General features: G+C 72.3%; 1 protein-coding gene and 2 non-coding genes across 8 annotated transcripts; 2 read left to right on the top strand and 1 right to left on the bottom strand.

Annotated features, from left to right (window-relative positions):
• Positions 1-1,297: 1,297 nt before the first annotated feature.
• On the top strand, positions 1,298-8,802 carry MAPRE3 (microtubule associated protein RP/EB family member 3). Of its 6 annotated transcripts, none has more exons than XM_074582306.1 (8): positions 1,318-1,430; positions 3,183-3,362; positions 5,917-6,044; positions 6,133-6,278; positions 6,387-6,588; positions 7,202-7,353; positions 7,473-7,625; positions 7,879-8,802. In XM_074582306.1, the coding sequence occupies exons 2-8, from the start codon at positions 3,355-3,357 to the stop codon at positions 7,945-7,947; spliced, it is 858 nt and encodes a 285-aa protein (XP_074438407.1). In that variant the 5' UTR covers positions 1,318-1,430; positions 3,183-3,354; the 3' UTR covers positions 7,948-8,802. The 6 variants fall into 6 exon arrangements, with proteins under 6 accessions (XP_074438409.1, XP_074438412.1, XP_074438407.1 ...); XM_074582309.1 differs by having other exon boundaries at positions 6,387-6,543; XM_074582307.1 differs by lacking the exon at positions 1,318-1,430 and adding an exon at positions 2,470-2,653.
• Positions 8,803-9,240: 438 nt separating this feature from the next.
• Positions 9,241-9,404, bottom strand: LOC141741538 (U1 spliceosomal RNA). Its single transcript, XR_012586413.1, has one exon. It is a non-coding gene; the product is annotated as a U1 spliceosomal RNA (small nuclear RNA).
• A 2,157-nt stretch (positions 9,405-11,561) lies between these two features.
• On the top strand, positions 11,562-11,725 carry LOC141741541 (U1 spliceosomal RNA). The gene has a single exon (XR_012586416.1). It is a non-coding gene; the product is annotated as a U1 spliceosomal RNA (small nuclear RNA).
• Positions 11,726-12,372: the final 647 nt, after the last annotated feature.

The following is a 12,372-nucleotide window of genomic DNA, read 5'->3' on the forward strand; positions in this document are numbered from 1 at the left end:
GGACGAGCGGGGCCCGGGGGGTGCTGGGGTCAGCCACAGCCCGGACATGGGGACATGGGGTGGGGGGACATGGGCAGACAGGGGTATGGGGCCACGGGGACAAGGGGACACGGGGGTGTGGGCACACAGGGATACGGGGTCGTGGGGACACGGGGGTTTGCAGTCATGGGGACACGGGGACAGGGGTGTGGGGACGTGGAGACATGAGGACGCAGGGATGTGGGGACAACAGGGACATGGGGATGTGGGAACATGGGGACACGGGGATGCGGGGACATGGGGACACAGGGACATGGGGGTGTGGGGACGTGGGGACATGAGGACACAGGGATGTGGGGACAACAGGGATATGGGAACGTGGGGACACGGGGATGAGGGGACATGGGGACACAGGGACATGGGGGTGTGGGGACGTGGGGACATGGGGACGCAGGGATGTGGGGACGTGGGGACACAGGGATGCGGGGACATGGGGACACAGGGATGCGGGGACATGGGGACACAGGGACATGGGGGTGTGGGGACATGGGGACGTGGAGACATGAGGACACAGGGATGCGGGGACATGGGGACAATGGGGACATGGAAGTGTGGGAATGTGGGGACATGGGGATGAGGGGACATAAGGACATGGGGACACAGGTGTAGGGATGTGGGGACAACAGGGACACGGGGAAGTGGGGACACGGGGACAATGGGGACACAGGTACACGGGGCTACAGGGGCATGGGGACGTGGGGGTGTGGGTATATGGGGTGTGGGGACACAGGGACATGGGTGTGGAGACATGGGGACAATGGGGACGCAGGGACGTGGGGTCACAGGGATATGGGGACACAGGGACATGGGGACACGGGGACACAGGGACACAGGGGTGTTGGGAAACGGGGACGCAGGGTCCCGGCAGGAGTCCCGGGGGATCTCGGGGGTCGGGGCGATTCCGAGGGGTTCAGGGGGGTACCCCGGGAGGGTCCGGGGGGTGCCGGGGGGGTCCCGGAGGTTCCCAGCAGGGTTCCGGGGGGGAGCTTCGGGGAGGTCCCGAGGGGTCCGGGGGGGCTGCCGGGTGTTCCGAGAGGGTCCAGGAGGGTTCCGGGGGGGTCCCGGAGGGTTCCGGGCGGGTCCTGGGAGGTCCGAGGGGTCCCTGGGGGGAGTCCCGGGGGGGGTGTCCCGAGGGGGTGCCGGGGCTGCAGAGTCCGCCGTCGCCGCCAGGGGGCGCTGTGGGGGAGCGGGGCCGGCGGCCGCCGTTGCTAAGGCGACGGGAGGGGCGTGGCCGCGCGCCGTTGCCATGGCGGCGGGGGGGGCGGAGCGGCGCGTGCCCGCCCGCGGGGAGGCGGTGTTGGCGCATGCGCGGGCGGCCCGGTCGGTCCCGGCCCGGTCCCGGCGGTCCCGGCGCGGAGCGGAGGCAGCGGAGCGGCCGCGGGCCGAGCGCGGTGAGTGCGGGGACGGGGCGGGCGGGGAACGGGCGGCATCGCACCGGGCCGCCGGGACAGCCCGCATCCCGGCCGGCGCCGCCCCCCCCCCGCCCGGGACCGGGATTGCGGGGGGAACCGGGGGATGGAGCGGGCGGCGGGGGGCACCGGGGGGGGGACGGAGCGGGCGGGACGGGGGTGGTCCCGCGGCGCCGGGGGCGGCGGGGTTCGGCCTGACTCAGCGGCGGCCGTCTCTGCGTCCCGGCTGCGTCTCCCGTAGGGCCGCGGCCCCGGTACGGCACGGCACGGCACGGCACGCCGGGAGCTGTAGTCCCGGCACCGGGCCGGGCATCACCGGTTACCGCGCATCGCCGGTTACCGGGCATCGCATGGTCCCGGGAGACCCCCCCCGGGCTCAACGGGTGCTGCCGGGCCGCGGTCGCCGCCGGGAGCCGGTGCGGGGCGATACTCCCGGCAGGGCTTGGCCGGAGCGGTGCAGGCCCTGGCACAGCGACGGTGGCCCCGGCACGGCACGGCACGGCACGGCACGGCACGGGCAGCCCTTGGCGAGCCGGGCGGCAGCGCCAGCACCAAACGGCACCCGCTGTGGCGTGAGTCAGGGTTTAGGGGGGACGGTGCCCGTCCCGGTGACCCCCCACCGCCCCCGGGGGACGCCCAGCCCCGTCTCCTGCCGGTGACCTTCTCGCCGGTGACCCCCAAAACCGGGGTGCACGGACCCCAGCGTCCTGGTGCCATCGTTGCCACCGCGGTGGCTCGGTCCCATCGCGCCCCTGGGGACCCCCCTCCCTGGCGGCGGCACCGGGGCGGCCGCGGCACGTGGGGCCTGTCCCGGAGGGGCTGCTCCGACCCACCGGCCTGGGGGTCCCTCGGCCCCCGCCGCTCTCCCTGCGCTGGCTCTGGCACCCGCCCCGGTTTGGATCACCCGAAGGCAGCGGCATTAATATTTCAGGGATGCTGATGCAGGATGAGGACGCGGAGCGGGGGGCGGCGCTGCCGGCAGCACCGCGCTCTGCACATGCTCCCACCGCTGCTTTTCCCAGATATTTAGGTTATCGAGAGTGGAGCAAAAGGAGGGGGACACACACCAAGCTGGGCTACCCTGCCCGTGCCCCCCTCACCGTGTCCCCGCCGGCCGGCACCGCGGCTGCACCGAGCGCCGGTTCCCCTCACCACGGGCCGGGACGGGCACTGCCGCCTGCGGAAGAGACGGGAAACCGGGAAAGGTGCCGGGGGGGATGGACCAGGCGAGGGGCTGGGGGCTGCCTGTGCCCGGGCAGACCCCGCTGCCACACACAGGCTCTGGCGCGGCACGGTGTGGCACAGCGTGTCGTGGGGATGCTCCTCGGGGTCAGGGGACGCAGCGCTGGCGGGGACGTGTGCGATGGCCGGGGGTGCGCGGCCACCCCTGCCAGCCCTTTGGCGATGCCGCCTGCTGCCAAACCAGCCAGGCAGCGCCGCGGCGGCTCCGTGCCGCGCTCGGCCCCCGCTGGCTTGTCTGCCACCCCCCTGGTGGATTTGTCACTTGAGAAGCCACCGGGACGGCTCCCAAAATAGAAGCCGCCAGTCGCAGCAGCCCAGCTCGCCCCGGCGCAGCGGTGCTGCCGGCCCAGCACCGACCCACGGCCTCGGCAGCCGCAGCGGAATCGGTGCCCGGCCTTGGCAGCTGGCGCTGGCACCGCCGCCTCGGTGACGAGCAAACCCGTCCGGCGCCGCCGCCACCGGCCTCATTCTCCTCCCGCTTTGTTTGGCCAGAGCACGCCGGCCCGGCGAGGGCTGCGGCGTGGGACGCTGGTGTCCGCCGTCGGTGCTGGACGACCTCCGCGCGCCCCGGCAGCGCCGGCGGGACGGGGCTGAGCCACGCGCCCCAGCGTTTTGTTCGCCGTTAGGCCTTGATTAGCAGCTCGGCAGCAGCCGGACAATTAAAATGCAGCGGTAAGCGTCCCCCCCTGCCCCGTCAGCACCGGGTGCCCTGCGCCGCGGGACGGGGCGGGGGGGCTGCCCTGCATGGGGGGGGCTGCTCCCCGGCACCCTGCATCCCCCCCGCTGCCACTGCCGGCATCAAGGGCAGGACCGATGCCGAGCCCTGCGCCGGAACCGCTCCTCTCCCCCTGTTTTGCTGGGAATCGGGGCTAAATTTGTATTTTTATTAATTTTTTCTTGGCGGCAGGGGCAGCGTGCAGAGTGGGCGCCGGCTCCCGGGGTGCGCCCATCGCCCAGCGTCGGGGCCAGAGGGCAGCCGCCAGCGTTGGCGTCCCTGTCATTATGCCGGGGCGTGCTCGGCGCTGTGGCCGAGGCCTTTGAAGCCCGGCGCGGTGCTTCAGAGGGTGGCGTGTCCCGGTGAGCGTCCCCTCGGTGGCTCCAGCTGTCCCCACCTCGCCGCCAGGACGTGGCGGTGCCCGGGGGTGCCGCGGCGGGCTCGGGGTGGTTGCCAGCAGGCTGGCACGCGCGGCGGTGTGTGCAGGAGCTGGGGTGCGGCTGGCGGCAGCACGCCAGTGACACCCAAATTCACCCCGCCATGAAACCCATCCCTGCAGCTGCCGGTGCGGGCCTGCAGCGAGGCGGGGGGCACCGACGTCGGTGGAAATCCCGGCTGGCGAGGGGTGGGGGGTGGCCTGGGGGGCTCACTCGGCCCGGCACAGGCTGGGTGCGGGGTGCTGGCAGCACGGCGGCTCCCTGTGCCGGGACGGCTCTTGCCCGGGCTGTTTGCCCAGTGTGTTCCCACATCCCCCCCCCAGCTTCCTGAGGGTCTGGGGGTGCTCCAGCCCCCCCATCTTGTGCGCCCCACAGGCAGGGGGCCAGCAAGGCCGGAGGGCTGCCGTGCCAGGTCTGGGCTCAGCAGGGCGAGAGCTGGCCCCACGGCTCGTCGCGGTGGCCGGCTTCGGCAGCTGCTCCCGGCTATTTCGGGAAAGGCCGGCGATGGCGGGGGCAGGGGGGGGTCAGCTGGCCGCTGGCTCCTCGCCGGGCCATGCCGGCAGCCCCCTGCCCCTCGGCAGCCCCCTTGGCCACCCACCCTATGTGCGGGCAAGCGTGGCTGCGTCCGCGGTGGCCGCACCGCAGTGCGCGTGGCTCTGGCTCGGCGCCGCGCGTGACTCAGCTCGGCGCTGCCGCGGGGGGGGACACCCCTGCCCACACCCCAACCGGCGCTGCGGCCGCCATGGGGGGGTTCGGTGCTCGCCGGGGAGCGGGTCGGTGCCCCCCGCGCCGTGCCAGGGGCTGTGGGGGCCTCGTTGCCGGCTGCTGCGGTGGCTAAAAATACCCACACCCCACCCCGCTGCGTGTGGGGTGGGACGGGACGGGTGCTGGGGGGTCCCAGCCCTGGCGGGGGGGTGGGCTGGCTCGGCTGCCGGTGCCGGTTGAACCGTGCGGCTGTGCCGGCATTGCCGGTGCTGAGTCACGGCAGCCGTGAGGGAGGGGGGGAGCTGCGGTTGCCGGCACCTTCCCCCCCCTCATCGCAAGGCCAAGGGGGTGGCAGCACCCCGGGGTGCAGCACCCTGCAGCCCCCGCCCGCTGGGGGACGGGGGTCCTGGGCCCCCCCCATGCACAGAGTGCAGGTGTGGGGCAGGCAGTGCCCCCCCCCCCGCCAGCCCCACACAATGCCCGGGGCTGCGGCAGCAGGGAAATGGGGCCGGGGGGGTGAGGCTGGGGGGGTGAGGGTGGGGGGTGCCCCCCCCGTAGCCCCCGCTGGCAGCTGGGCCTGAGCCCCGGGGAGAGTGGAAGCGGATTAACGCCGCCGCTGCCGCTGCTGTGCGGGGGGGGACGGGGGGGCAGTGGGGACCCCCCCTCTCGGGGAGGGGGCGGCAGGACGAGGACCCTGCTCTTGCAGCGGGGGACGGTCCCTTCTCCAAAGCGGGCACTGGGGGGGTGGTGTCTGGGTGCCCCCCCCCCCCGCCCGGCTCCCTGGTGCTCGGCCGTGCCGGCGGTGGGTCCCGGCACCGCGGTGGTGCCGGGGCAGGGCCCTCCGCCATCTGGGAGCGGGCAGATGTTGCCCCTCTAAGCCCTGCTCTAATGGACCCCGATCCCCGCCCCGGCAGATTAGGAGCTGCGAGGGGGGGCCCATAAGCCGCTTATGGGCCAGCACCGGCCCCCGGGAGCCCCGTGGCCACTGCCCCGGCGTAGGGACAGAGCCCACGTCCCCCCTGTGCGCCACATCCTGCACCGCATCCGTGTCCCGCGGTGGGTCCCGCTCTCGGTGGCACTCCCCACCCCGGCTCCACTGGGGCTGTCCCCCCCCTCTCTGGGTGCCGCTGGCCATTGGGCCACCAGGGACCCTCATGTCCCTTCCTCGCCGTACCGTGGGGTGCAGCCGGGGTGGGGGGTCCCGCAGGCGACACCGTGGCAGCCTGGCCCCGGTGTCCCACGGTGTCCCCTGGCACTGAAGCCCGGGTGGGACGGGCACCCTGAGTCCTGCCGCCCCCGGTGCAGCGTGGGGCCGGGCTGGGGGGCTCACCGCAGTGCCGGCCCCGGCGTGACGCCCGTCTCTCGGCAGCTGGGGCATGGCCGTCAATGTGTACTCCACGTCAGTGACCAGCGAGAACCTGAGCCGCCATGACATGCTCGCCTGGGTCAACGACTCCCTCCAGCTCAACTACACCAAGATCGAGCAGCTCTGCTCAGGTGGGTGCCGCGGGGGGGATGCGGGGGGGCATCGCCGTGTGTCCCCCCCCTCCCCCGTCCCTGACGCCGCGGTGTGGGTCCGGCGCAGGGGCTGCCTACTGCCAGTTCATGGACATGCTGTTCCCCGGCTGCGTCCACCTGCGGAAGGTGAAGTTCCAGGCCAAGCTGGAGCACGAGTACATCCACAACTTCAAGGTGCTGCAGGCCGCCTTCAAGAAGATGGGAGTGGACAAGGTACATCCATGGCTTTGGGAGGCGGGGGCGGGATGGGACGCGGTGGGAAAAGGCTGCCGGGAGAGCGGCCCCCACCCCACTTCACCCCCTCCGTGTCCCCCTCCCCAGATCATCGCGGTGGAGAGGCTGGTGAAGGGCAAGTTCCAGGACAACTTCGAGTTCATCCAGTGGTTTAAGAAGTTCTTCGACGCCAACTACGACGGGAAGGAGTACAACCCGCTGCTGGCGCGGCAGGGCCAGGACGTCGCGCCCCCCCCAAACCCAGGTGATCACATCTTCAACAAACCCAAGAAACCCATTGGCACTGCAGGTAATGTCGGGGTCCCCCGGCGAGTGCTGCCACCCCCCCGGTCCTCCCGCACCCCACGTCGCTCCAGCCGTGGCTGGGCATCCCCATTCTCCCCTGCCCCGCACCCCCCCGTCCCTGCCTGCGCCCCGCTGTGCTGCCTGCCTGCCTGCCACCGGGGGGGCGAGCGGGTCTGCAGGGACACCCGGGGACGGCGGGGGGACCCGCGGGGAGCTGGGCAAGGCCCCCATTGTCCTGCTCACCCCAGGTCTGGGGGTAGTTTGTCCCCCCAGACCCTCCCCGTGGCTGCCGTCCACCCTGTGCCTGAGTGCCGCTGTGCGGACAAGCTGCTCCCGGCCGCGGGCAATGCTCCGTGGCCACCGTGGGCTCCATGTGCCGGCCCCGCGGGAGCATCTCGAGGGCTGGACCCCCCCATCCCACCACAAACACCCGGCCAGGCCCCGAGCACCCCTCAAGGGGGAACTGTGGGTGAGATCCGCCTGGGGAAACTGAGGCAGGGGAGGAGGCTGAGGGCAGGACCGTGCTCTGCCTGCCCTTGCTGCACGACGCAGGGGGGGGCCCTGCCAGCAGCCCCCCCAGGCCGGCATTAACCCTTCGGTCCCCATCTGCTGTCAAGTCCCCCAGAGGACCTCCCCCACCGGCCCCAAGAGCACGTCGAACCCGGCCCGTCTCAGCAACGTCCCCAGCAGCATCCTCCGGAAAAACTCCCCCGCGGCACGTAACGGGGGCACCGAGGCCGACGCGCAGATCCTGGAGCTCAACCAGCAGGTGGGGGGGACACGGGGACACCCCGGTGTGGGAGCGATGGGGCCGAGACCCCTGGGAACGGCCCCCTCCCGGCCTGGGGCTGATGGCTCCACTGTTGTCGTCCCCCCCCGACCCTGCAGCTGATGGACCTGAAGCTGACGGTGGACGGGCTGGAGAAGGAGCGGGATTTCTACTTCAGCAAACTGCGGGACATCGAGCTCATCTGCCAGGAGCACGAGAACGAGAACAGCCCCATCATCACCGGCATCATCAGCGTCCTCTATGCCACGGAGGTGAGGGCTGGGCACCGCTGACCCCCCACGGGACCCCCGGGACCCCATCCTGCTCTCTGGGCTTCCCTGGGACCCCCCCTTCCCCGTGGCTGCTCCCGTCCTCTGGCCTGGATCCCTCCCTGGGGTGCCGGTGGGGCGGTTTGGGCTTTGCCGAAAGCTTTGCAGAGTGCCGGGAGGGGATGAGGTGGGATCCGGCCGGGAGCGGGACCCCCCACCCCACGTCCTGATGGCCGCCCGTCCCCCCCCGTGGCAGGAGGGCTTCGCCCCACCAGAGGACGACGAGCTGGAGGAGCAGCAGCCAGAGGAGCAGGACGAGTACTAGCCCCGGCACGCTCCCCCGCCCCGCGCCGTTCCCCCACCATAGACATTCGAGGTCTGAGCCCCGCGCGCCTCGCCCCGCACTGTCACACGCCATCGTCGTCTCCGGTGGCCGGGCCCGCGGCCTCGGCGTCCAGCAGCTCCGGTGGGAAGCCACAGTCTCCATAATAAATCGATGTCCATCGGGCGCGGAGCACGGCTCTACCTACGCCAGGGGCCGGGGGGGTGGGGACAGGCTCTGGCCGCTGCGCCCGGGGCCCGGCCCTCGCCACCCCCACCCTGTATTTATTTCCATTGTCCCCTCCGGTGCCCCCACCTGCCCTGCTGCCTGCGAGCCAGAGGGAAAGAACGAGTCCTGGGGGGCGTTTGCCCCGGGGGGGAGCGCGCTCGCCCGCTGCCTGCACCCTGCCAGCCCCGCAGCCCAGGGATGGGGCCAGTGGTGGCCCTGGGACCACTGCACGGGGGGAGGTTGGTGGCCGCCCGGCAGCCTGCGGGGATGCGGCGCGGAGGAGGGAGGTGTTGCTTCAGGTTCCTGGGAAGATGAAAAATAATCCCCAGCCCGGGTGAGGATGCAGCCGCCTGCCCGCACGGGTGGGCAGCAGGGGGGCGGGGGGACATGGCCACCACAGGCCAGAACGGAGGAGCCCAGGGTGGGAGCCCGTCCCTGCTGCGGACCCCTCCCCTCGCCCGTGGCCACCGAGGAGCCCCCGGGGCCGGCCGGGTCTGGCGGCAGCACACGCAGCGCCGGCCCCGGCCATCGTCCCCCTGTCGCATCGCTTGTCTGGTCCCTCACTCCGGTTGCAACAGCCTGCATCTGTGTTAACGTTTTATTTAAAATAAACTCGTGTGGTAAAACCTGGTCCCGCCCGTCTCTGGCCTGGCGAGGGGGCGGGGGGGGCTGTGCCCCGGGACCCGGAGGGGGCAGCGCAGCAGCGCGGGGTGACAGAGGCCCCGGGGGGGGGATGTCCCTGGGCCAGACCCTCAGGAACCCCCATTCAGGGGACGGAAGAGCTGCTGCGGGCCGGGGGGGGAAGGGGGATTTGTGTCCAAGAATTTACTCCGGGTGCGGAGATGATAAACCCAGAGACCCCCGAGCTCCCCGGGGCGCTGCTGCCCCCGACAGCGGGACGGGGGGAGACGGCGCCGGGCCAGGCCCTTCCCTTTCCCCGGCTCGCACCGACCCACCGCGGTCTGCGGGAGCCCAGACACGCCGCGGCGGGGAACACCGCAGCAGGACAACAGCAGCGCCCAACACCCGACCCTCCCTCGCCTCTCTCTGTCTTTGCACCACCAGCACCAGGGGAGAGCGCGAACGCAGTCCCCCACTACCACAAATTATGCAGTCGAGTTTCCCGCATTTGGGGAAATCGCAGGGGTCAGCACACCCGGAGTGCAGGGGATGAGCCTCGCCCTGGGAAAACCACCTGCCTGATCATGGTGTCTCCCCTGCCAGGTAAGTATGACTCCACCCCCCACACAACACCCCCCGCACCACGCCGCACGCACACACACCGCACGACGACAACCCCCGCGACACCCCGTGCCCCCCCGAACCACGCCGCGTCTCGCGCCCCCAACCTCGGCCCGGGCCTCACCCGCGCAGCGCCCGCCTTCCCCCGCGGACGGCGGCGGCGCGGCGGGAACGGCTCCCGTCATGCGTGGCGGCGGCATCTCATCTGCATGGACACGCCCTCTTTCAGCAAGGCCCCGCCCCGGCCGCCCTTGCTGTCAACGGTTCGATCCCCGCTCCCGCCGGCTCGCGGCAAACGCGCAGCCGCTGCCCGGCCCCGCCGCGCCCGCAGAGCCCGCACCGCGCGGGGCCGGCGGCGGAGCCCGCGCTGCCGGGACGGGGGGAACCAGCGGCACCGCCCCGGGTCGGCACCGGGGGAAACGTCCACCCCTCGGGTCCCCGGCATGGCCCTGGGGAGACAGCGCGGGACGGCATGGCTGTGTCCCCCCAACAACACACGGACACGTCCCCGCTCCCCCCAGGGAGAGCGGCTCTTCCTCTTTCCTCCCCGGGGAGGACGCGACACTCCAGGGGCCTCTGCGCCTCTCCCAGCCGTTGCTCCATCCCCGCGTTCACGGGGTGGGTGACAACACAGCAGAGCTGCGGCTGAGCCACCGGGCTGATGGCCACACCGTGACACATCTGTGTGTCTCGGGACATGGCTGACCGTGCGCCGGCTCAACTGGCATGGAGTAACTGCTCAGCACAGCAGCCCCGGCAGTGCCACGCTCTGCCTGTCCCCACGCCCACACTGCGGCGGCTGCACCGGAGCGTTCTCTGTGTCCTCGGGGGGGTGTCAGGGTAAGGGGGCGGTAGTTCAGCTGTAAGGGACCTCCAGGAACCATCTGGTCCCACCGCCCGACCCCTTCACGGCTGACCCCATGCTAACGCACGTCATTAAGGGCATCGCCCAAATGCCTCTCCAGCTCTGCCCCGCTCGGGGCATCGACCACCTCTCCAGAAGCCCGTGCCAGGGTCTGACCACCCTCTTGGTACAGAGATGCCTCGTCGTGTCCAGCCTGAGCCTCCCCGGGCGCAGCTTTGAGCCGTTCCCAGGCGCCCTGTCCCCGGGTGCCAGGAGAAGAGCTCGGCACCTCCCTCTCCACGTCCCTCCTCAGGGGGCTGCAGGGAGCCATGAGGTGGCCCCTCGGCCGCCTTCTCTCCAGAGGAGACCAGCCCTGAGCCCTCGGCCGCCCCCAGAGGACGGGCCTCCCAGCCCCTCGCCAGCTACAGAAAAACTGCACCCACCGCCGTCCCGTCACCCCCGGGGGGGACCTTATTGTAGGCGATCAAACCGGTGAGACGGGACTGTCCCTTTGTGACCCGTGTTGGCCGTCCCTGGTGGCGGCATCTGTCTCTAACTGCCCGCCAACAGCTCCCAGGCGGATCTTTGCCATTTTCCCAGAGCCGAGGACCATTTCGGGTCCCTGTGGCCAGTTCAGCCGCGCCGACGCCCCGAGCCCTTCCCGGGCGCAGACGGGCCCCTCCGGCCGGCTCCCGGGGCTCTCGCCACCGGGACTCACGGCCTCCGGCGCCACGGCCGGGACTTCCCCGACGCGCTCGCGCCGGCTGCCGCGGGAGGGGGCGGGGGGGCTGCGGTGCCGCCGTTCCGGGGTCCGGCCGCGGGGAGACGAGCCCCGGTACCGCCGAGCCGCGGCGCCCGCAGGCCGGAGCGGTCTCGGTCCGTGCCGGTGCGGGCGGGCCCGGGGCAGCGCCCCCGGCAGCAGCGCGGCGGGGCCGGAGACGCTCCGGGCGCGGGGCGTCGCTGCCCGGGACCTACCGGCCGCGCGCCGGGAGGGGGCGGGGCCTCCGTCCAGCCTGGCCCCGCCCCGCCCGCAGAGCAGCTCCGACGGGATGGGGCGGGGCCTTCCTGGAGGGGGCGTGTCCATGCAGATGAGATCCCGCCGCCACGCATGACGGGAGCCGTTCCCGCCGCGCCGCCGCCGTCCGCGGGGGAAGGCGGGCGCTGCGCGGGTGAGGCCCGGGCCGAGGTTGGGGGCGCGAGACGCGGCGTGGTTCGGGGGGGCACGGGGTGCCGCGGGGGTTGTCGTCGTGCGGTGTGTGTGCGTGCGGCGTGGTGCGGGGGGTGTTGTGTGTGGGGTGGAGTCATACTTACCTGGCAGGGGAGACACCATGATCAGGCAGGTGGTTTTCCCAGGGCGAGGCTCATCCCCTGCACTCCGGGTGTGCTGACCCCTGCGATTTCCCCAAATGCGGGAAACTCGACTGCATAATTTGTGGTAGTGGGGGACTGCGTTCGCGCTCTCCCCTGGTGCTGGTGGTGCAAAGACAGAGAGAGGCGAGGGAGGGTCGGGTGTTGGGCGCTGCTGTTGTCCTGCTGCGGTGTTCCCCGCCCCGGCCGCGGCGTGTCTGGGCTCCCGCAGACCGCGGTGCCCGCGGTGGGTCGGTGCGAGCCGGGGGAAGGGAAGGGCTTGGCCCGGCGCCGTCTCCCCCCGTCCCGCTGTCAGGGACCACGGTCCGTGTCGGGGCGCAGGAGCGCCCGGAGGAGCCGGTGTGTTCCGCGTTTTCCACAACCGAGGTCGGAACTGAGCGCTAACGGGCAAAAGCCCCTGCGCTCTCTGCGAACAGCTCGTCTGGTCCCTGACGCCGTGGCCCCAGCGCTCCGTGGCCGCCTCCTGCACACGGGGGCCCACGGCGGGTCCCAGCCCTGCGGGGGCGGCAGGGCCCGGACACCCCACAACGGGCCCAGACCGGCCCCGGCGGTGACAGACCCATTACAGCCCCCGCGGCGAAGGAGGCAGGGCCCACGCGTGCCCGTGCTCGGCCTCGTCACGGCGGGGGGTCTCCCGTCAGCCCGCGCGTGGATGACCACCTCCCGCCCCCCGGCTTCCTCGGGCCCCGCGCGTTCCCCGCGGCGCTGCCGTTACCGCCATCCGTATGGCAACTCTCGCTCTCCAA

This window comes from Larus michahellis, chromosome 3 (assembly GCF_964199755.1).
Source record: "Larus michahellis chromosome 3, bLarMic1.1, whole genome shotgun sequence".
NCBI lineage: Eukaryota > Metazoa > Chordata > Aves > Charadriiformes > Laridae > Larus > Larus michahellis.